Source organism: Cavia porcellus, unplaced genomic scaffold, assembly GCF_034190915.1.
Source record: "Cavia porcellus strain 051 isolate PalLab524CR breed Dunkin Hartley unplaced genomic scaffold, mCavPor4.1 scaffold_6, whole genome shotgun sequence".
NCBI lineage: Eukaryota > Metazoa > Chordata > Mammalia > Rodentia > Caviidae > Cavia > Cavia porcellus.
Genome location: NW_026947489.1, coordinates 42,472,915 through 42,496,464, shown reverse-complemented (window position 1 = coordinate 42,496,464; position 23,550 = coordinate 42,472,915). Strand labels below are relative to the sequence as shown.

General features: G+C 37.3%; 1 protein-coding gene across 11 annotated transcripts in view; it reads right to left on the bottom strand.

The window, feature by feature from the left end:
- The window catches only part of Agbl3 (AGBL carboxypeptidase 3), an 89,684-nt gene extending 73,200 nt beyond the window's left edge, over window positions 1-16,484 (bottom strand). For 8 of the 11 annotated variants that reach the window (XR_010048059.1, XR_010048061.1, XR_010048060.1 and 5 more), the window contains exons 1-4: window positions 15,833-16,268; window positions 15,007-15,067; window positions 4,761-4,946; window positions 1,040-1,147 (exon numbers count right to left, since the gene is read on the bottom strand). Coding sequence is in view for 8 of the 11 variants with exons in the window: in XM_063250526.1 (XP_063106596.1) it covers window positions 1,040-1,147; window positions 4,761-4,946; window positions 15,007-15,067; window positions 15,833-16,114 (637 nt within the window). In the remaining 3 variants the exon portion in view is untranslated. Of the gene's footprint in view, window positions 1-1,039; window positions 1,148-4,760; window positions 4,947-15,006; window positions 15,068-15,832; window positions 16,269-16,343 lie in introns of those variants that run through there. The other 3 variants (XM_063250527.1, XM_063250529.1, XM_063250530.1) reach the window with 3 other exon arrangements.
- Between the last annotated feature and the right edge of the window lie 7,066 nt (window positions 16,485-23,550).

The following is a 23,550-nucleotide window of genomic DNA, read 5'->3' as shown; positions in this document are numbered from 1 at the left end:
ACCTTATAAACACATTCACAAAAGAGAACTTCTAGAAGTGCTCCAGAAAATAGCAAGAACAATGGGATGAATGTGAAGCAATTGGGAGTACTTTAAGGGAGACTGATAATAATATCTCTTATTAATAAATATCAATATTTCTAATTTATACATTAATAAGTATTTCTAATTTATACATTAATTGTATCTTTCAATCACACTTCATATGCTTCATGGCAAGTTTTTAAAAAATATATGAAAACATCAAGATATTGAACTATGATAGCAACTTTTTTTCAGGAGTTCTATAATTCCTCAAATTAATACTTCACAGACAATAAGCACAGGGTATAAACTGAGCTTTTTATGTTTGGTTGTCTACATTCTCAAAAGAGGAGGCATAGGATTTTTCTTTAATACAGCTTGCAAAGTTCAAATACTGATCTTGAACATTAAGAATTTTTTTCTGAGATAAAGTCTTGGATATGATTTGCAAGGTGAGTATTTTCTCCTTTAAAGATAAAAACCCCACGGAATATGTCAACAGGTATAGAATTAATAGAAAACTGGTTAAACGATTAGGTGAATGTGAGCTATAGATGAGAAAGGCACAGTTTTGGAGAATTCCACTACGAAAATACATGACACATAATTCACATGAAATACAACTCTATTCTAACAGACAACTTGGTTTTGGTTTTATTTTGTTTTGTTTTTTGAGACACGGTCTTGTTAGGTAGCTCAGATTGGTTTTGAACTCACTATGTAGCCTAGCCTGACCTTGAACCTGCAGCGATCCTCCTGCCTGAGCCTCCAGAGTACTGGAATTGCAGGCATGCACCATCATACCCAGCCATGTTATATGTTTGAATTCCTACATATCTTCAAAAATATAATCAGCACTAAACAGCCAAATCATATGCAACCACACATTTTTCTAGGGACACAGACTTCCTGGCAAACTAAAATTTCCACTGTAAGCCATAAAACAAATATAACCAAGATATTAACCCAGGGACCCAATTATATTTTCTAGCAATGTATCTCATTCTATGCCCACCATCTTCAGCCAGGTAAACCACAGTGTCTTCCTTGGAGCTTGGGTAAAGGGGTTCCATTTCAAGGCCTGTTGGGATATACACTGGCTCAGGACAAAAAGGAGCCCAATCTGGAAAAGAGGAGGAAGCATTATTATTTGAATATTATTTCAAAATAAAACAGGAAAGTTTGATTATGTGTATTCAACCTAGGCTAAGCTAAAGCTTAGTTTTTTTATATGGAGCTGGATTTTACCAAGGGTTAATTTGAAGTAATAATGAACACTGTTACATTATAACAAAACTCAAGATATTTCTAATGAGTACACATTCTAAATTATACTAAATAATTCAAGGTTACTTGTGCTATGATAAATTTCATACTATAATTTCTATTTCTCTTGAGCTCTTAATGCCATTCTGTCTTGCTGGAGACTCTTCTTTTATTCTTTATTTCCCTACATCTTCAACCTCTTGCTTCACAATGATTGTTTTCTATATTTATAATATGTCCAAGTTTCTTCCCTCTCCCAAAAGGATGAGTATTCTTAGACCTTCTCAGACTTCTTTAGCTACCAGGTTTCCTTCTCTTCATTAGGACCACATTTCTTTCTTACAAGTTGTTAGTGCCATGCACAAATCTTCTGAAACATAAATTTTTGATGGAAAAAATTACTTCAGGCCTAACTGTATTTTTAAATTTTTTTTATTTTAAAGAGATTAAGATAAAAGAGAACATAACAAAGCAGATCAGAACAATTTAAGCAACACAGTATTTCACCACAAGACAACCCAATATAACAGTAGCTATCTTTCCTTGAAATAGTTGAGCATACCTTCATACACAATAGTATCAAACATAACAAAATAATATAAAACCATTAAAGAGGGCCTAACTGTATTTTATAAGAATTTTTTTATTAGAAACAAGCATGACTGGGAAAATATTTTGAGGAGTCCAACAAAAATGCATTTATGTTGAAGAATAGGGGTCAAATCTGCCTGTAGAAAGGAACCTCAGTCTACCATATTGTTACAGATATACATCACTGTGTATTGTACAGTCCACTGTGTTATGTACAGAACACATAAGCAATCTGATAGTGAAGATAAGCAATAAAAATTGTGATTAAACATAACACTCTTGTTAGTTGAAATTATCAATCAATTCAAGCCAAAATTAATCACCAATTACAACATAGCTACCATTCTGACAACTAAGAATTTCAACTACCTTTGTGTATGCAGCTTATCAGCTACCTTGCCTTTGTGTGTGCAGCTTATCGAAGCTCGGTTAAAAAAAAGATTTAATTAATCTCTGCTTGTGTTCTTATTAATAAACTGTCCTTATTATAAAGAAATATGAACATCTATAATCAGAATTAGAAAAAGAATTGTATATTAAGGTCATTTGCAGTTTATCCGAGTATGCTTGCTGAGAACCTAATTTTGAGAATCAGACTTAACTTATTTTAGTCTAGCTTTTGTTCATTTCCCAAAAACTGTTCTTTCCCACATCTTGCTAAGGCAATACATGTTGAATTCATAGACAGACTAGAAATACAAAGGCTGTACTGTGAAAGAGTTGCAGTGAAAGTGGGAGTTGACCAATCAACCAGAGGAGCAGAAACTTTCTTCATGTTAACTCTCCTGAGGGAAGCCAGGAGAGTGGCAAAGTGTGGACAGCAAAGCTGTACTGAGGGTCACAGTGGAGCTGCCTGAGATGGGGAGAAAACAAGCCCACTGGAAGAGGCTGTGGGCTTGGGGTCCTGCGGAGCAGTGGCTGGGTGGGCTCCTGCTTTCTTCTGCCCACTGGGTCTCTCCTGTTTTCCTCTCACTGCTGTTACAGGGGAAAACTCAGGTGGAGAGGTGTCCTTTCCCTGCTCCTTTTCAAGCCCACTGTCACAGGTACATAAGGAAGAGGCTATGAAACAGAAGCCTGCTAAGGAGGAATGGCTTAGGGCAGAGGTCACATCCAGTGGCAGAGCAACAGCTTACTTTGTGTCTTCCTGGTAGAGGAGCAAGGAGGAGGGGCCTCTTAGGAAGGCTTGAGAATGATGGCCAGAGGGCTGAGAGGAGAAAAAGAGAGATCTCTCTACACTAGAAGAGAAGTGCATACTCACACACTTGCTGAAGGTAAGCGATGCTCACAAGCACTAGCAAGAGTGAAAATAATTTTTTATGAAAAAATAAAACTTCAGAAACAAATAAAAGAATACAACACTTATTATACCGTGTATCATTATCTTCACAGCAGTAGCTCAAAAGTACAAAACATACACCAAAAAGATTCTTACAAAAAAAGAAGTAAACAGGTAATAATACAAACTTTTCTTTACAATGAACTATGATAATCTAGTATTATAAATGAAACCAATTAGGATATACATTGAAATATTCTTTTTATTTATTTTTTGGTACCAGGGATTGAACTTACTATCTCATGCTCGTCAGGCAGGTGCCTATACTGCTGAGCTAAATCCCTGGCTTTGAAATGTTCTTACAACAATGGATTTTGTAATTTGGAGACGTATTTCCTGCAAGTATACATTCTTCAATACATTTTTAACTCTATGACTGTAATTCTTAGAGAAAATTAACTTTGCCCTCTATAAACAAAATTATTATTGTTTCCTTTTCTGTTCTTCTCATCTATTTATCATCTAATCTATCATCTATCTATCTCTCCTTTCTACCAGATGTCAGAAAAGTTTTTAAAAATCTGTAAGCAGCATTAATTTAAGAACACTGACTCTATTTCTACTTAATTATGTTTAAGTGTTGAGTTTTTTATCTACCAGTGAGTATCTGTGAGAGCTCTGCTTGCTGAGAATGTGTGCATGTGCACTATAATCAGTGAAAGGGGACATGACAGCAAAGAACAGCAGGGTGCTTCAGAACAGTGGGAATGTTTTCATCATATCTGCTGACATTAAGGCTGCAAGTTCTTTCTAGAAGAGTGAAAAATAAATCTGAGAATGAACACAAATGGGAACACAATGATATAGACTCAAATATGCACTCTTCAGTTCTATAAAAGTCCATTAGAAGGAATCCCAGAAAATGAGAAAGGAAAGAAAAAGAAATTGGCACAAAAAGATAAAAGAGGAACAGGAAGGAAAAAGAGAAAAAGACAGGGAAAAGCAATAAAGGATAAAGACATAGTAGGAGAAAGAGAAACAGCAGTGAACAAACATGAACAGAACTAGTTAACAGACATCCTGGCAGAGTCTGTATCAGTGTCACTGTGACTTGGACATAGTCATGCTGTTGGAGCTGTTTAGAATTATTAAAGCTGGAGCACAGAACTTAAACCCTTCTATATAAACACATGTGGTATTTGAACACCTAAAATGTGACTAACACGAATTATCTATCTATATAAATACACACTAGATTTGGAAAACTTTGCATAAAAAGGAAAATGTGCTTGGATATATTTAGTACAAATGCGTTTTTAGTTAATTTCTCTTTTTACCTTTATATTTTGTTTTGTTTTTGGGTACCGGGATCAAACTCAAAATCTTGCACTTGCTAAGAAGGCGCTTATACTACCTAGCTAAATCCCCAGCCCTTCTTTTTACTTTTATAAATGTAGCTACTAGAAAACTTAAGTACATATATGAGTCACGTTACATTTCTGTTGGAATATACTGTTCTAACACCATCAGGCTACCAATTACAATCAAGGTAGACAAAGTGAGTTTGTTCATTTCTGCATGCTTAAAACTGCTAAAAACATACCAATGTGCTGGACTTTTTCATCAATGACCTCACAGTGGTATGGCCACCGTGTTGGGCTCAGTGGACCAGAAGAGGAGACACCATATAAATCTCGGGGTTCACGAAGGCGTCGCACCCATCTCCCTAGCTGATATTCCAATAGTATCTGTGTCGTCCGGGGGAAGAATGGGTCACTACTAGAGTCAGCTGAGAAAAAGATTCAAACACCACCATGAGTGACCACAAGGAAAACCCCAAGTCCTATGATGTTTTATACAGTTCTTCATTTGCTTCCATCAGTATTCAATTTATGGATATTTATAGATATCATTTAACTAATGCTTTGTGGCATTTAAAAATAAAAGTACCAATAAAATCTTGTAACAACTGATCTTCCCAAAAGCTAAAAGAATGGTTGTGACCTTGCATATTATTAAGCTTAATTCTTACGACTACCCTAACGATGTCTGTTTCTAACAAATTACTTTTTAATTTGTTAGAAACTCATCTTAATCAGGCTATTAGGCTAATGGGTTAAATATGGTCATTGAGTATGGTACTTCACCACTTACTGGAACCATATTCTATAGGATTGCTAGTGAACGTTACCATGCCATTTTTCTCGATTGTTAGTCTAGCACCACTATGTGACATAGCTCAGGAACACGATTCCCTTAGAATGCAGTGGACTGCAGGGAAAGGCAGTACAGTGGTGTTTTTTCTTTCAGTGTAGTAATTCTGTGGTATCAATTTGAAAGAAGCTCTCCTTAAGGTCATTTCCCATCCTTTGTGATTGTACATAAAGTGCCAATTAACCCCTAATTATAAATTTCCCACTGGAATGACCCAAAGAAGGCTTCTGGCTCCACTTAACCAAACATACTTTCCTCTTCCTTCTCTATTTACCCTGTAAAAGCCTTCCCCTCAGACTCCTCCAGAGAAACCCCTAAATTACTTCATTTTAAGCTGCCCAATTCATGAGTTGGTGTTTGTTCAAACGAATTGCAATGTACCGAAGTTTTAGCTTTTAACAGTTTTTACACAAACTGGATCATTTTAAGCATAGTATTATGACTTTTTCACATTATATATCATAGACAATTATCTCTATTAGTAATAAATATATGCCCCATTTCCCAGCTGAATAGTATAACATATAACTTGGACACATGCATTGTAATTTATTTAATAATTCCCCCATTGATGGATATTTAGAGCTCTTCTAACTTCTGTCTCATTTTGATGATGAAGAATTAGAAGACACACCTGCCCTATCATATACTAAAATATCACATTTAAAGCTACTATAATTTACAATATGACAGTGACTCAGTTAATAGGTAAGTGACTGTGTCAAGTCCAGAATGGACAAATGGCATGTTGTAAATGGTAAATGATACAGGTATCATGCCAAATGTCACATGACAAAGATGACATTTCAAATCAGTGATGAAAAAAAAAGACAAATCAGTAAGTAATTCTGTAGACTACAAGGCAGCTATTTTTGAATTAGGAAACAAAATCTAATACTTGTACAGGACTTCTGTGAAGACGGCAGAGTGGTGAACAGCAGAGAAATAGCTTCTCCGAGACTTGGTGTCTAGACACTGGAATATAGCAACCTGAGGAAGAAAAGGTGGGTTCCTGGGACTCAGCATGGATCTGAAGTGAGAATTGAAGTCCATTGGGAGAGTAAAGAGAGAGACTTTAATTCAGAAGGATTGGCAAGTGGTACTTTCTCCCCAAGCCTTGACTCACTGTGTGGGAAGGGTGGCTCAAACCTGTAAATACAGTGACTACTGGCAACCCCAGACCTCCACAGAGAAATGCACCAGTGGAATGGAGCAGTGATTGCAGCAGACTGCAGTGGCTGGCAAGTTATCTGGGTTCAGATGTTCCCCAGGAAATGGCAATTGACCAGTAGCCATCTTGGAGAGGGGTCAACTGAGCTTGGAATTCAGAGCAGCTGTGGGTTGGCTCCAGCTAGTAGGTGTCTGTGTCAGAGTGAGACGAAACCAAGATCAAGCTGTACGAGGTCAAGAAGCTGAGTTTAAGGTGATAGGGAGTCGAGTTCAAGCAGGTAAGAGAGTTGTAGGCTGAACAAATTGGGTGCCAGCCTTACAGCCTGAAACTACCCTGAACTTTAGAAGCTCTAAAGGTTCAGGCTTGCTGGGATTATCTACTACCTTGCTGTTAATCTACAGCTGGCTTTTTGGGATTAATCAACATGATCTGGGCTCTGCCAGCCTACTCTGTCTACCAGTGACAGGAGAGAACAGGCCCCAAAGTGGACATTCTTTTTTCTCTTTTACTTGTTTGCTCTTGTTTTTATATGAGTATGAACACTGTTCCTAGTTTTTGTTGTTCTAGTCAGTTCTTGTTTTTATTTTTCCTTCTCTTTCATGACATGAGGATGTTTTCACCATTTTCCCAAAATTCACATAATCTTCCTTTGTCTTATGGCCTTGCTTCTAATCTCTTCTATTTCTATGTTTTTCTCCCTAGACCCTTTTAAATTTTCTCCTCTGAAGGTAAAATCACCATACTGAGGGTATATTTATTGTATGCAATTTTCTGATTTGTTTTACGTTTTGTTAAATAACCACAAATATAGTTTATACAGTTAAAGGTAGAAAATTAATAATTAACCAGTTTGTCATTTTCTAGGTATGCTTGATGCTACTGTTATTGCTGATTGTACTGCCAAGGCAACACAACTGTTATAATCAGTTGTTCTTCCTGGATGTCAAGACTGAGACTGCCTAAGAGTCATAAACAATACTACAGGCCAGTTCCAATGAACTTTTCATTCCTAATAAATTTCAGATGTAGGATCTTGCAACAGACTCAAAACCCACAAGCCAGGTAAAACTGGAAGGCCTCTCTGAGAAGTAGTCATTTTCTAAGGATTTTCAATACTAGCAAGAAAGCTACCTGCCATTACAAGCTAACTGCAGTTCACAAGCATCAACCCAAAAATTAAACTAAAAAAAAAAAAACCAGAAAACTAAAAGACACTTAAGCAAGATGCAACCTTAGACTCCCAGCTTATCAATGGCAAACTGAGGGGGTAATGAGGTGGAACAATTCAAAAGCTAATCACCTGGACTCCCTAAAGAGTTAACAGCAGAAGTAGCAAAGCAGATGAGTGAGGTTCTAGAAAAAAATCAAATCACAAGTAAATTCTCACTAGTGACCATAAAAAAAGAAGTGGTTAGTGGCTCTAGAGCAGATACAGACAAAAATAATAGAAAAGCTTAGGAATAGCTGGAAGCCATGAATGCCCAACAAAGAAAAACAAAGAATCCATGAAATAGACTTAAACAGATATCCGGATCAAAAATTATACTGAAAGTATATACAGTAGAATGAGCCAATGTGAAGACAAATGATAAGATCTAGCAGACAGGATTGCAGTTAGCAAATACCACAAGACTTCTTTAAAATAGCAACGGACCATGAAAAAATCAGTTTAACACCTGCTAGATGATGCAAAGAAGAATATAACTTAAGATGATTGGAGTCAATGAAAAAATCAGGATAGTACAAACAACGTAAAAAACCTGTTCACAGGAATAATGGCAGAAAACTTTCCAAGCAAGGAAAAAGAATTTGAGATATAGACAAGTGAAGCATATAGAACTTCAATTAGCCATGATTTAGAAAAAAAATCTACACCACGCATGTAATAGTCAAGATTCCAGAAATTCAACACAGATACTGAAGCTGTTAGAGAAAAGAAACAAATCACCTATAAAGGAAAATCCATCTGAATCACAGGAGACTTCTCAATGCAAACCCTCAAGTCAAGAAGAGCTTGAAGTATTTCAACCCTGAAAAGAAAACAACCTCCAGCTCACACTGATGCACCTCGCAAACCAGCTTTCAAACTTGGTGGAGAAATAAGGTGGCTTCCATGATAAAGAACATTTGAAGAAAATCATTACCAATAAACCAGCACTCCAAAATGTCCAAGAAAGAGAGAATGAAGACTACAACTCCATGAACCCCAACAGAATGAATCTATCAGGCGAAGCAAGTAGTCAAATAGAGGTAGGGAACAAAGGGAACCAACAATGGAAAATAACACAAGCAAATGTCAATTAAACCAGTTGTAACCATCAATGTAAATGGATTCAATGAACGTTTAATTAAAAAAGAAATTCACTGACTTAAAAGTCAAAGGAGAGGAAACAACACTCCATTCCACAGGAATCAAAAAAACAAAGATAGCTAGTCTATTTGAAGACAAAGTGGATTTTAAACCAAGACTGATTAAGACAGACAAAGAAGGTCACTACATCCTTATAAAGGGAACAATCCAAGATGAGATAACAATCATATAAGCACCAGCACATCCAACAATATAAAACAAATATTAATGGACATGAAAAATCAAATAAGCATAATGGAATTATAATGGAGGACCTTAATACCCTACTGCCACAGATCAACTTGATAAAAAAATCATCAAATAAATATCAGAACTGAACCAAATTTTTGAACAAATGGACAGTAGATTTCTACAGTATTCAGCCCTGTAACAATAGAGTACACATTCTCAGCTACAAGTGGGATATCTCCAAAATATATCACATACTTAAGAATGCAAAGGAATGCAAACGTAATGCAAAGGAAATTATACCATAGAGCAATGAAATTATAAATCAATGGCAAAAGAAACCATGAAAACTACATAAAATATGAAAATTAAATAACACCCTTTTGAACAACCAATACGTCACTGATGAAATTAAAGAAGAAATCACATGGTTTCCACAATTAAATGATAAGGCCAATACAACATACTGGAATTTAAAGAATACAATGAAAGGGAAATCTGTAGCAGTGAAATTTCTATATCAAAAAAAGTGAGCTCAAATAACCTGTTACGGTTTGTGGGTAGCTGTCTTCCTTAAAACCTTATGTAGGGATAGGGCTTTTTTTCAGCGGTGGCTGAATTTTGTGTGCGATTCTGGGATTTAGACTGTGTGATTAGTAAATCAGTCCACTGATTGTTTTGGCATAGTTCTGGCTAGGATTAAGTGCGAGTACAATATCCATGCTGGGGCAGGTAGACTGCATGTAGTACAAGGACAGAAAGAGTTGTCTCTCCCTTATTTGCTATCTCCTGTTGCCATGAATGGTTGCCCCTCTGCCATCTGCCACCCCACCTTGGATCCAGTCAATTAGGGATTGAAAGCTGTGCAAACTGTGAGTTCATAAACCTTTCCCCCTTTAACTCTGGGTGTTCTGTATTTTGTTTCAGCAACAAGAAAGTAACTAAGATACAACCTAAAGCTGAACCTCAAACTTCTAGAAAAATAACAAGTCAAGCTCAACGTTTATACAAGGGAAATTATAAAGATATGTAAAGAAATTAATGCAACTGAGACCAAGAAAACAATACAAAGAATGAATTGAAGAGTTGATTCTTTCAGACGTTCAATACAATTGACATACCCTTAGGCAATCATCCAAAACAGGAAAGAAAAGATTCAAATCCATGCACTTAGGAATGAAAAGGGTGAAATCACCACAGATCCTACACAGCTATTTGAGATCCTGTATTCTAATAAGATGGAAAACAGGAGAAATGGATAGATTCCTAGATACTTATAAATTACCAAAGCTAAATCAAGAAGACATAAAAATTCTAAATAACCTAGTATTACTTAATTAAAGATGTAAATAAAAACCTACAAAGAAAGAAAAAAAGAATTAAATTAAAGATGTAAATAAAAACCTACAAAGAAAGAAAAAAAGACTGATTCTCTGCTGGATTCTACAAAAAATTTAGAGAAGACTTTATGCCACTACTTTCCAAACTCTTTAATGAAACTGGAAGAGAAGCCATACTTCCAAATTCGAATATTCCTGGAAACAAGCCTAATACCAAAACCACAGAAGGATTCAACCTAAAAAGAGAACTATAGGCCAGTCTCCCTGATGAACACAGATACAAAATTTTCAGTAAGACACTAGCAAACAAAATTCAGGAAATCGTCAAGAAGATTATATACCATAACGAACGAAGTAGGATTCATAATAGGGATACAGTGATGGTTCAACATACACAAGTCAATAAATATAATACACATTAATAGAGCCAAGAACTACAACCAAATGATCATCTTGATAGATACAGAAAAAGCACTTGACAAAGTCCATCACTTATTCAAGATAAAAACCCTGAAGAAAACTGGAACTGATGGTCTTTATCTCAATCTGCTAAAAGCCATCTATGATAGGCCAAGAGTGAATACCACTCTAATGAACAAAAACTGATGGCTTTCACTCTCAAATCAGGAACAAGACAAGGATGCCTACTGTTACCACTCTTATTCAATATAGTTCTAGAAACATTAGCCAGAACAATTAGATATGAGAAAAATATAAGAAATAAGGATAAAAAAGGAAAAAGTTAAATTACCACTACTTGCAGATGGCATGATACTTTACACAGAAGATCCCAAAGACTCCACCATGACTTCTAGATGTAATAATCAAATTCAGTAGCACAGTTGGATAGTCAGTGCTCAAAAATCAATAGCATCTCTGAACACAAATAAAAACTGAGACAGCAATTCAGGAAACATCTTTTACAATAACAGCAACAAAACAAAACAAACAATCTAGAATCAGTCTAACTAAAGAAGTAGAAGACTTTCATATCCAAAACTTAGAAAATAAAATGAGTTACCCTTGTTCTTGGGTAGGAAGAACCAGCCATACTTCTAAAATTATTATACAGACTTTATTTGCTGTCCCAAACAAAATACCAATAGTATATCTCACAAAATTAGAGAAAACAACCCTAAAATTCATTTGGAAACAGAAAAGACCTAGAACAGCAAAAACAGGTCTGGGCAACAAGGGCAAAGCAGGGGCCATCACATTACCTGACTTATATTACAAAGCTACTGTGATAAAATTGCACAGGATTGGCAAAAAACAGACCCAAGGATCAACAGAACAGTAAGAAAATGCAGAAACAACTCCAAACATACTCAGCCACCTTCTCTTTGACAAAGTCAAACAGCTTCACTGGAAGAATGATAGCCTCTTTAATGAATGGTGCTAGAAAAACTGGCTTCCTACATGCTAAAGGTTAAATCTATACCCATATCTCTCACCATGCACTAAACTAAATTTGAAATGGACCAAAGATCTAATTAGAACAGAAATATTAAATCTGCTGTAAGATAAAGTAGGGAGAATTATTAAAGACATTGGTGTAGGAAAAGGCTTTATGAACAAAATCTTAATTGCACAGAACTATCACAAAGAATCAATGCCTGGGGTCTCATGTTACTAAAAAGCTTTTGCAGAGCAAAAGAAATCACCAAGAGTGACAGACTATCCATAGTGTGGGAAAAAGTTTTTGCCAGCTGTTCCTCAAAGGACTAATATTTAGCATATAAGAAGAACTTAAAACAAATCAGATCCCCCAAATTTAAGACCCAACCCAAAAATGGGCATCTGAAATGAAGAGATACTTCTTAGATGAAGTAGAAATGGCAAATAAATATATGAAAAAATGTTCAACATCACTGGTCATTCGAGAGATACAAATTAAAACAATGCTGAAATGCCACATTACTCCAGACGGAATATCTATCAAGAAACTAAGAACTAATGCTGGTGGGGCCATGAGGAAAAAGGAATCCTTCTCCACTGTTGGTCGGCGTATAGACTGGTGTAACCGCTGTGGAAATCAGTGTGGATATATCTCAGGAAACTAAGACTACAGTCCCACTTGACCCAGTTATTCCCCTTCATGGTGTCTTCCCAAAAGAATACAAAGCATCATTCTACAGTGATATATCTACACTCATGTTTATAGTGGCACAGTTTGTAGTAACTAAATCTTGGAAATCATCTGGATGCCCATCAAGTAATGAATGGATAAAGAAGTTGTGCTTTTTTATTTAAGAGTGAGGAGTACTACTCTATCATAAGGATAAGCTTGAGACATTTCTAAATAAGTGGATGCACCTTGACACCATAACCTTACATGAAGTAAATTAGACACATGTACTAATATTGCACTCTATTCTGGTGTAAGAAGCAGAAAGCGTAAATAAGGTCCAAAATGTGCAACAGATGTTGGGACATGAGAGAGGGAACTAAGGAGGAGGTAGAGGGAAAGAAACAAGACCAAAAAAAAAAAAAAAAGACCATTGAAGAAAAATATGGAAATAAGGCTTTTGTAAATTAAGAGGGGAGAAGGGACAGAAGGAGTGGAGGAGAATAGGAAAAAATTATTATTATTTTTTTAATTTAAAGAGAAAAAAAGCAAAACAGAAAAAAGGGTAGCAACAATACTGAATTAAAAAAAACACTAAGAAATCGCTAGTTGATAAATTACACACTGTCATCTTAGAAATAGTTGTTCAAGTTACAAAATTAAAGCATACCAAGTGGACTTGTATTGGTTTTTTGAGACAGGGTCTTGCTGTGTATTTCAGGCTGGCCTTGAGCTCACTTTGTAACCCAGGCTGGTCTAACTCTCAACAACCCTCCTGCCTCAACCTCCAGATGCTAGAATTACAGGCATGTGCCACCACACTTGGCAATTTTTTTTTGGTACTGGGAATCAAACTCGGGACCTTGAGTTTGCCAGTTAGGCGCTGTGCCACTGAGCCCCAGCTCAGGAAAAATGAAGCAGCAAGATGTATCATGTAGAGGTACAAATTCCCTACGATAAATAATTTAATTTTATCTAAAATGTACTAATAAAACAAAAATTTTAAAGTCAGCTAAAAAATAAAAATGAAAGAACTACTGATATATGCGTCAGCAAAAACATGTATTACTCATACATAGAAATAAGTTAAATAATCAAATTCAAATAAATACATAAAAGTACTTAAAATTTACAAGATTATACTGATGTCTTTGGAGTAGGGAGGGCCTATGACTTAAAAGACACAAAAAAAGGTTAAACACGAATACTGATAGCCATATAAAAATCAGTAAGTTACAGTAGTAACACAGAGTTAAAGGGTTACTATGAATTGACAATTGACTATCAGGGAATATAAAAGGCAATAAGCTTATTCAAGCTTATTAAATAAATCTTAATTTCTCTAGCAGGGAAGTACTAGTTAAAACAACGAATTATCTCCTATTTTTCAATAGATTGGCAAAATTTATAAAGAAAAAAGGTGAGAGGGAAAAGTCCACAAGCACTACTACAAGATTCTTTTGAATGTGGATATAGATGTATGGATCAATGGAACAAAAAAGATCTAGAAAAATTCACAGCAACTTAAGAATAGTGGTTATCTCAACAGTGAAGATTTGTTTTAGGATGTCCATGAAAAATACAGGTATATATATATATAGGTAAGCAAAGGCCTTAATTTCAGTGTTCAAGTATCTTTAGCAGACACATTAAGTATTTAGGGGAAACATTTTAGTATTTGAAAGTTGAACTCTAAATGAATTAATTTTTCAAAATCAAGTGAACATCAATACTCACATACATGGATGTATGTAAATGAATGTGATGGTTCACCTTGTCAACATTATTGGCTTGATGCTAATTTTCTACACCAGGAAGTCACCTAGGAGATTTGTAAAGCATACTTCTGGGTGTGTCGCGCTGGGTTATGGAGCATGTTCTTGGGGGCTATGTGAGGTCCCTGGCCCCTTCTGTTCCTGTTCCTCCCCTGCTCTTCCTCCTGGCTGCTATGTGTGAAGCAGCTTTTCTTTCTGTGCCTTCACACCATGTTTTTTCCTCAGGACCAGGAGCCCAGGAATTGAAATCTCTGAAACCATGAGCTAAAATAAGACTTTTCTTCTTTAAATTGTGGATGGCAGGTTTCTGTCCTAGCCACACCAGGATACAATGATTTTATTAAGGAAAATACAGAAGCATACTTTATTTAAAGGACCTCCAATTTAAATGCACCTCCAAAATATTGTGTTGATTACAACTTAGGTCAGTCTACAAATACATCTAAAGAGTTCTAGGTTGTTTTTTTCTTTTTATTAGAGAAATGATAAAGTAAACCTGTATGTTCAATGAAGTCCTTTATAATTACGAGTTTCATTAATTTTCCAATATAAATCAGTTGACCTAAAACCAACCTGAAAAGTTTAAACTCCAAAATTTTTTTAAAAAGTAGATACAAAATGTCTCGTTTAACCAGTACAGTCATTCCCTATTTTACTCAACCTGATTTTTTCAAAGTTTCATCTTATTTTTTATCCACTCAAGGTTTTATGAGGGAGGAAAAATGTATGGAGAAGTTCAAACCTGTTAATAATGCACACTGATGAATATCTTCACTTACAAATTTCATGAATGTATCCTCATCCTAAAACAAGAGAATTTTTAAATATAAAAACCAACAATTTCCAAATCCAGAAAGTTTTTATACATACCTTACTACTTGGGGTTGTCAGCTTGACTGATAGCTGAACTAATGACAACCACAAAATCATGCCTTAAAGGGCTATATATCCTATTATTGTTGGACCTTAATTTACATCCATAATTTATTCTTTTATGTAATTTGAAGGAAATGTCAGATGTACAAAGACCAAGCAAAATATTATTAAACACCTCATTTCTCATTGCTTTTTTTCTTCCACATCTTCTCCTTTGTGATACCCAGTAGGATTAGAACACAGGGTTCTATCTAGCATGATACACGCTAGGATTGTAACAGCGGTATTACTACTTGTAAGAAAATAAGTGGTGTGAACTATAAAAAGAGAACCCTGATTTAACACAAACATTTTAATAAAACCCAGAAAAATTTTAGGCCAAATATTCTCCCAACAAAAGGCCATGGGTGGTTTTCTTTTTCCTTTTAAAACTTTTATTAGTACAGGTTTGCGGTCATGTTTACATTCCTTGTGTGGAGTTAGTACATGTACATAACACATCTTAGTTCCTTTTTTCATCCCCTTTCCCTCTCCTCCATCTCTTGATCCCCTTTCAGTCATTTCCCAACTTTAGTAACAATTATTTAAATGTCCAATAATTATTACCCCCATTGACTTATTTGAATTGGGAATGTAATTTTAAAAGACACACTTTATCTAATTCAGTTAAAGAAAAGCTGAGAAAAACATACTGATTCATCCTCATCACTGATTGTTCCGTCTGAATAATCTTCCTTGTCTGAATCTTCTGACATCTCTTTCAGTATTTGGCTTGAAATCTCTTTCATTGTATGTGTGGGCTGTAAAACAGTTTCTAAGGAACTTATTTGTCGGCTTTTCAAATGGAAAGTGTTGTTTATATTAAATAGGTACTCAAATATATTAAACTTTACTTTTTTTTTTAGAGAAGACAATAAATGACAAATCAAATAATTTAATTGAAAGAAAACTTCCAGGATACAATGCCAAGTCATTTATATTTAAATACCATAGTCATACCAAGTTGACAATGATCCTAAGGCAGTAAAATAATAAATCAAGGAAAATTATACTAAAATAGCAGTGAAAACAGCGATATAATTTTAAAAGTTTTTCTTTTCCTTTTCAGCTGACTTCAAAAGCTCTAGTTACGAGTGACTTCTATTCTAATTAATATTATTCTGCAGGTACTCTTTCGGTTAATATTCAGTGACAGGATCTTACTTAACACTCCATAGCTCCCGGAAGGTTGTACTGGACACGACCATAAATGCGCCCGTGAAACGATCCCTCCGCGCAGACACTGCTGAAACAAAGGAATAATCGAACTTCCTCCTCAGGATTCTACAACTTCCAATCTCCTTGTTCAAGCGCAGTGTGGACTGAAGCCTGCACGGCGTCGACAGGCAGATTCTCCCGAGATCACAATTCTCGTGGCTCCAGCCCGTCCCTGCCGCGCGTGCTCGGCCGCGGGGTCACCGAGGGTCCCCCGGGCCCCTGCTCCGGAAGCGGCGGCACAGGCTGCGCCGCCTGCGGGCCCCGCATCCCGTGTGGGAAGCGCAGTGGAACCGCATCGGGCGGGCGTCGCCCTCCTCGCACGCATTTGTGCCGGGTGCCGCAGGCCGCAATGCGCTCCTCTACCTTCGCCTCCACTATCCCGGGCAGCTCCTGGCTGCCACCGCAGCAGTCGTCCTATCCGCCCTGGGAGAAGACTTAGGGTTCTCCCCGTGATCCCCAGAGACCAGAGAAGAAAGAACTTTACAGTAAAAACCCCAGCCTTAACCTCTACGAAAACCACGTCACTGGTTACCTGGGCAGGCCGCCCAGCCTCGCGAGACTTCGAGGAGTTCGCGCGAGTTTTCGAACAGCCTTTGGGAATCTTCTAAAACCCACCGCAGGGCAGCGCGCATGCGCAGGGTCTTGGCCCTAGGAAGTGTTGGCTCTAGGATTGACAGATCTCCAGGCAAAGTTGCCTGTTGGGCGGAGAGAGAGAATCTGAGAGATTATGACGGTGGGGGCTGCAGGAGGTGGGGACGGCGAGACAGTACTTGGAGAGAAGCCGGTGAAACTCACTGGTTACCCTATCATCCTGACCGCATACAAGTTCATTTTGTGGACTAAAATTTCTTCGTCCGTGAAATGGACAAAGTAATTGCACCGACTTGATAGAAGATTAAGTTGAAAATATGGTGGTTTCCAACGTGCACACTGTGAATTCCAATCTGCACAATTGTGACTAATGAGCTTTATTCTGGAAAATGAGACTTTTCTCTGTAAATGTTTGATTTGCAGGAATTATGAAGATGTTAGTGTGCACTCTCTTACCAGCCCTGTGATCCCTTGAATATGATCGTTTAACATTGAACATTTAATTTATCTTCTGTACAATAGCAAATCACTTTACTGTGTCACTAAATATGATCTTGCCGTATTTTATTTTGAGTTTTCTGTTATATTTAACTGGTTAATTTTATTGGGATTTGTTGTTGAATTGTTTTTTGCTTGTTTTATTGGTTTGTTTGAGACAGGATCTTCTTATGTATTTCAGGCTGGCCTATCGGGGGATTTAACTCACTGGCTTAAGTGCCTGCCTGGCAAGCGTGAGGTTGTGAGTTCAACCCCTGGTACCAAAAGCAAAACTGAGGCTGACCTTAAATGCACTACTTAGTCCATGTTGGCCTTGAACTTACAGTACTCTTCCTGCTACAGCCTCCCCAGTGCTGGGATTACAGGTGTGTGTCACCATGCACTGCTTGATGGATAATTTAATAAACATTTGGAATAATTTTCCAAATAGAGTTAAGAAAAGAGAATGGATAGATGTTTGGTACCGACAAGAGTCATATGCAATGAGAAATGGAAGTAATATTCTGTAGCAAGTTTGAAAGTAAAAGAGAAGGCAAGGCACTATGGTTTAAGCATGAAGAAGGATTAACATTTTCTTCAAGTTCTGAAAGTTTCTGAAATTAACAAGCTGTTTTGTTTTGTTGTTAGCAAACATTTGGAAGTTTGGAACTTCCAGATTAGACTTTAGTCTGAGAAACTAAAACCTATCTTAAAGCAAGCTTTTCTGAAAGTTATTCTTAATCATTGTATTATGCCACATAGACGTCACTAATGGTGATATGCACAGAGTTTTCAGTAGCATTTAGGTGTAGTTTGAGTGTGTCCTCCTCACCCTGTGGTACCTCTGTTGAAATTTAATGCCCATTTTGAGGTTTTAAGAGGGTAGAAGCTTAATCTTACTCCAGTAATTCGAATTGAGCATTTGGGATAAGGACACCCAGATGGAACCCACATGATTGAGTACTGGTGGCTATATAGGACAGGGGAGACCAGAGGGCACACACACATGCACACACTCACAGTCATACACATTTTGTCTCTTTCATAGAATGTTTTGCAACTTCTTGGAACTCTGCTAGCAAGAAGACCATCACTAGTGGTCCTTAACCTTGTACCTCCAGAACTGTGAGACTAAACTTCTTTTCTTAAACCTACCTACTCTGTGGTGTTATATACTTGGCAATAGAAAATAGACTCAGGCAATATTTTTATATGGAATCTATTTTTTGTTGTTGGATTTTAGTCTAGTTATGACCACAGGAGGTCAAATGCACAAGTAAAGCTCCTAGAAATAATCTAACAAGGTTATACAGAAGTAAGTGGCAAAGCTGGGACTTAGTTCACTTCTAGTCTAAGTATTTACATGATCTTATGTCAAAGACTCTTTTTAGAGAAAAATTGTCCTACTGTATAATAAAACTATTAGGCATTTACAACTTTGAAAGTCATATTATTTCATTATTTTAATTCATTATTGTTTTAAGGAATTTTATCAAATGCTTATTACATATCAGGGACTGTTCCCAGGGTAAGGCTTTTACAGAGAACAAAACATTGTTTATACAGCTTATGTTCTAATGGGAGAAAACAGACAACTAGTAATAACAATAATCAAAACCAGAGTTCAGGTTATGGGATAATAATTATTATGAAAAAAAAAAAAGAGCACAGAGAGTGCTAGTGGATGAGTCTTGATAGAGGAGCTCTTTTTCTATGGGGTGACCAGGAAAAATCTCTCTGACCAGATGGCATTTGAGCATAGGGATGAATCATAAGGATGTACAGGGGAAGACCTTACTGAGCAGGGGGTATGGCCAGCACAAAAGCTCTGAGGGAAATATTGTGAATTAGACGAGACAATACTGTGTAGCCAAAGCTTAGCTGGTGTCAGTATCATTTTAAAGAAAAATTTATTAAGAACTTTTCTCCAGGGAAATTTAAGATGACTTTCTTAAGCACCTCCTAGTTCTTTTCAACTTCTAAAAACTAAGAAAAAACGCAAGGGTATTTCCAAACAGTAGTACACTGGAAATGAAATTCCTTGTTTTTAAGTCAAAGTTGAAGTGACATCTGCAGTGAGCTTCTATGAAGAATTTTCTAACAGTATGCACTTTTGTTCCCCTTCTCTAGGACTTACCAGAGAAGGTATATTGGGCAGACTATTTATATAGCCATTTCCTGATATTTGGGAAGGCAGATTGACACTGGTTGCAACTTTCTCCTACTTTTTGGTGATTTTACTGCAAGACTGCAATATAAAAGACAATGTAAAAATAAAGGAAAAAGACTACTAAAATTAACCCCAAAGCTATAATTACTGGTGTGGGAATCAGGAGGAATGCTTGTTTTAATAATAAGGCCAAATGAAACTTGTGTTGGGGGTATAATTTTGTGTAATTATATCACTTTGCATTTACTGAGGAGAGGTTTAAAGCAGAACATGGATTCGTTAGGGCAATCCATTGTTTATGATATCAGAGAAGTTAGTGACTGTGATGCTTTTGAGGCCTGGTCACCTTGGGGCTGTGAAGGCAGTTCAGGGCTTGGAACCATTAGGTAGCCTAGTGCTGTACCTGCCCACCTTTCCTTAGACCATCTGGGTTTAGGATGAATCAGTACAGGACCAAACCTCTCAAACTGTTTCCAAACTCAAATTTTGAGCTCTTTTCAAGCCAGCAGCTAACCAAGACTCTGCTCTAGGCTCATTCACAATCAGAAACCATTCCTGATTCTATATCATCAGTATTACTTGTATTTGAGGACTACAGGAAGCAGCAATTCCCCTTAGTACTTTTTTTTTTTTTGTCTTTTTGAGATAGGGTCTCGCTATGCAGTTCAGGCTAGCCTTGAGCTCACTTAGGCTGGTCTCAAACTCAGAATGATCCTCTTGCCTCAGCCTCCCGAGTGCTGGGATTACAGGTGAGAGCCACCACACCTGGCTCTCCCCTCAGTATTTGAATAAAGTATTGTAGTAAGAATGTCCCATGTCTACTCAACAAATAAGAATATAAATCATCCCAAAGAGAATGTGTGCTTCTTAGGCTCAGTGTGAACATGATCTCCCACCCTAACAGTGCAAGGACAAAGGCTTGAGTCTCCCTTCCCCGCAGCGTGTTTTGCCCAAATTCCATAACGTTTCAGCTAATTTAGCCAACTACAGCAGTTTTGTTTCTATATTTAAGATTTCATTCCAGTAGTTGGTATTTAGATTTAGCATTGAGAAATTCATTTCAATTTTAATTTCAAGCTTTATTCAAAGCGCTCTTTCTCCCCACCTCTTAAAGCAGCCTAGATCTTTCCCAAGCTCTGGTGGCTTGGGGACTGAGAGGGAGTTTGGAGTTTTCTGTGTATGCTCATTGAACCCTCCTTCTTAGTAGATTTTGGCCTCTTGCTATGTTAGGATGCCGATGGGCCAGAAGCCAGAAGGGCAAAGGTCTGTATAACTTACTAGTTATCAGCCAGATGGTATTCTTACTCTCCCTGTGGACTTCTTAGAGGAGAATAGTGGCACCAACTGGCCCCTGTAAAATAGACTCTCTTAAAGTCTCTCTCCCAGGCAGTGACCTCTGTTACAGAATGGGATGCATAGTGGTTAAGAGTGGGGGGCTCAGGAGCTAATGCTGGGCATCAGATACTCTGTCATTTAATAGCTGTATGGTGACGGCAAATTTTTAATGTTCTCTGTGCTTTAGTTTATTTACCAGTAAATCAGGGTTAATAATAAAGTACCTACAGGAATCTAATTGCCGCCATCATAGGCTGACTGGCATCAGTCACCCACCCGCTCATCTCCTTATCCAGCCCTGCTATTGGGAAGAACTCAGATCATTATCTGCCCTGCTATGGATCACAACCACTATTGCCTGCACATTCCCAAGCCTCTCCTTGGGCAAGCATTCCTGGCAGGTAACCACCAACGCTCTCACTGATCTCCAGCCTGGTTAATAGGATGGAGATTGTGGCTGTAGGCATTTCACTCCTGTAGCAGGGTTTACCTGGAGGCTTTCTCCTAGGATGGTTCTCCTTGGATGGCATGGTCTGTTGCTTGGAGGGGTCTTTGGACTTGGACCCCTCCAAAGTCCTACTCAGGTTTTCTAAATTTTCCACTCTAATCCCTTCCTTGTTTGAATACTAAATAAATATGGGCTACCAAGGGACATTCCCTGTCTTAGCCCACAGCGTCTCAAACTCTGCAGAGTTTGAATCCTCCTGGAGCCCTAAAATCATACTACTTGTCTCATTCATTTAAGCCTTCATGGTACACTCATTTGGGAGACTGGGGATCTAGGCTAGGTCTCTAATAATTAGACTGTATGAGGGGATTCAGTCTGGTCTTGGTGCCACAGCCATCTCTCTAGGTTTGTTCTTTTTTTTTTTTTTGTACCAGAGATCGAACTCAGGACCTCGCGCTTGTCAGGCAGGTGCTTATGCCGCTGAGCTAAATTCCCGGCCCATCTAGGTTTGTTCTGAAATAAACCTGTCCTGTTGAACTCGAATTTCTATATCTTTTCCTCTTTTTTTCCCCTAACAGTACCTGTCTAGTAGGGTTATTCTGAGGAATAAATAAGAGAGCAATGTGCAGAATTCTAAAAGCACTTACACGTTATTCATTAATATGACATGAGGGGGCAGGTGAGACCTGTCCCTTGCCCTGGCATAGCACTTCCATTTTTCACCCTAGCGTCATGGGAGAATTTTTTAGAAGATGAATTCTCAGGCCCCATCTAGACCTATAGACTCACAAACTCTGGGGTGAGATGTGCCCCTAGGGTATCCTGGAGACCCACTGGTAGAGAAAATTAAGAATGAGCTAATATTCTTAGGGATGAGTTGATGTATGTACTAAAAACCAGGAATCACAAAATGCCATAAAACATACCAACATTTCAGAACTCTAGAAAGTTTATAAAATTCATTAGCAGCACATTTCAAAGAGTTTATAAATTGCAATTCTCATGAAAAATCATTGTCTTATCACTTATCAAGCACCATTTTGTGCACAGGTCTCAGTGCAGAAAGCTATATAGCAATATTTAAATCATTCCAGGATGAAGTGCTGTCTCTTGTTTTTAATTGCTGACAATTATTAACTATGTAATTCTTTGACAATAGGCACTGGAGCCTTGTGATAGTTTATCTCTCCTTAAATTGTTACTTGATATTTTGTAATTTTTCATCTTTATTATTCATCTCTCTTTCAAGTAATATAGTTGTTCCTTGGAGTGAAGGCAACTGCTAATGTGTGAAGACTGGAGCGGGGCAGGAAGGGAGAGATCACCCTTCAAGCTTATCCTTCCAACTCCTACTTTTAGGAGGTAGCTCTTTAGAAACTTAGCCATAAGTTGAAAGTAGTTTACCAAGTCTTTATCCTTCACAGTTAGAAGATTTTGACATTTTTTCCATTTAGTCCCATAATGTTGCAAAAGCATATTTCAGTCTCTTGCAGGTCAGGTTATATTTTGAAGCAAAAGCATCCCTAGTATAAATGAGGGCACAAAACTAACACAGTACAGGTGGCATGTGACTGGGATGCTATTTAAATGAGAAAAGATCAGTGATTTCATTAAATGTGAATGAACTAAATACTCCAGGTTAAAACACAAAGACCATCAGAGTGGGTTAAAACCCAGACTCAAATTGTGGGTATGTATGTATGTGTGTGTGTGTATGTGTGTGTGTGTGTGTGTATGTGTGTGTTTATGTTTGGCAGTACTGGGGATTGAACTTGGGGTTTTTGAATTAAGCTATATTCTTAGTTCTTTTCAATTTTTTTAGTTTGAGGCAGGATCCTGCTAAGTGCCAAGTTCCCCAGGCTGTGTTGAAACTTGAACTCTTCCTGTCTATTTATGTCCCAGAGTGCTGGGATTATGGGCATGCACTACCATGCCTGACTTTAAAGCACAGGATATTTAAAGACACATCTAAAGGTAAAGGCTATATAAAAATTGAAAAGTAAAGCAATGGATAAACATATAATGCAAGTACTAACTGAAAGAAATCTACTGTAGCATTATCAAGAATAGAAAAAAAGCTTTAATGTGAAAATCTTTGCTACAAATATAGTCACCTCATAATGCCAATATTC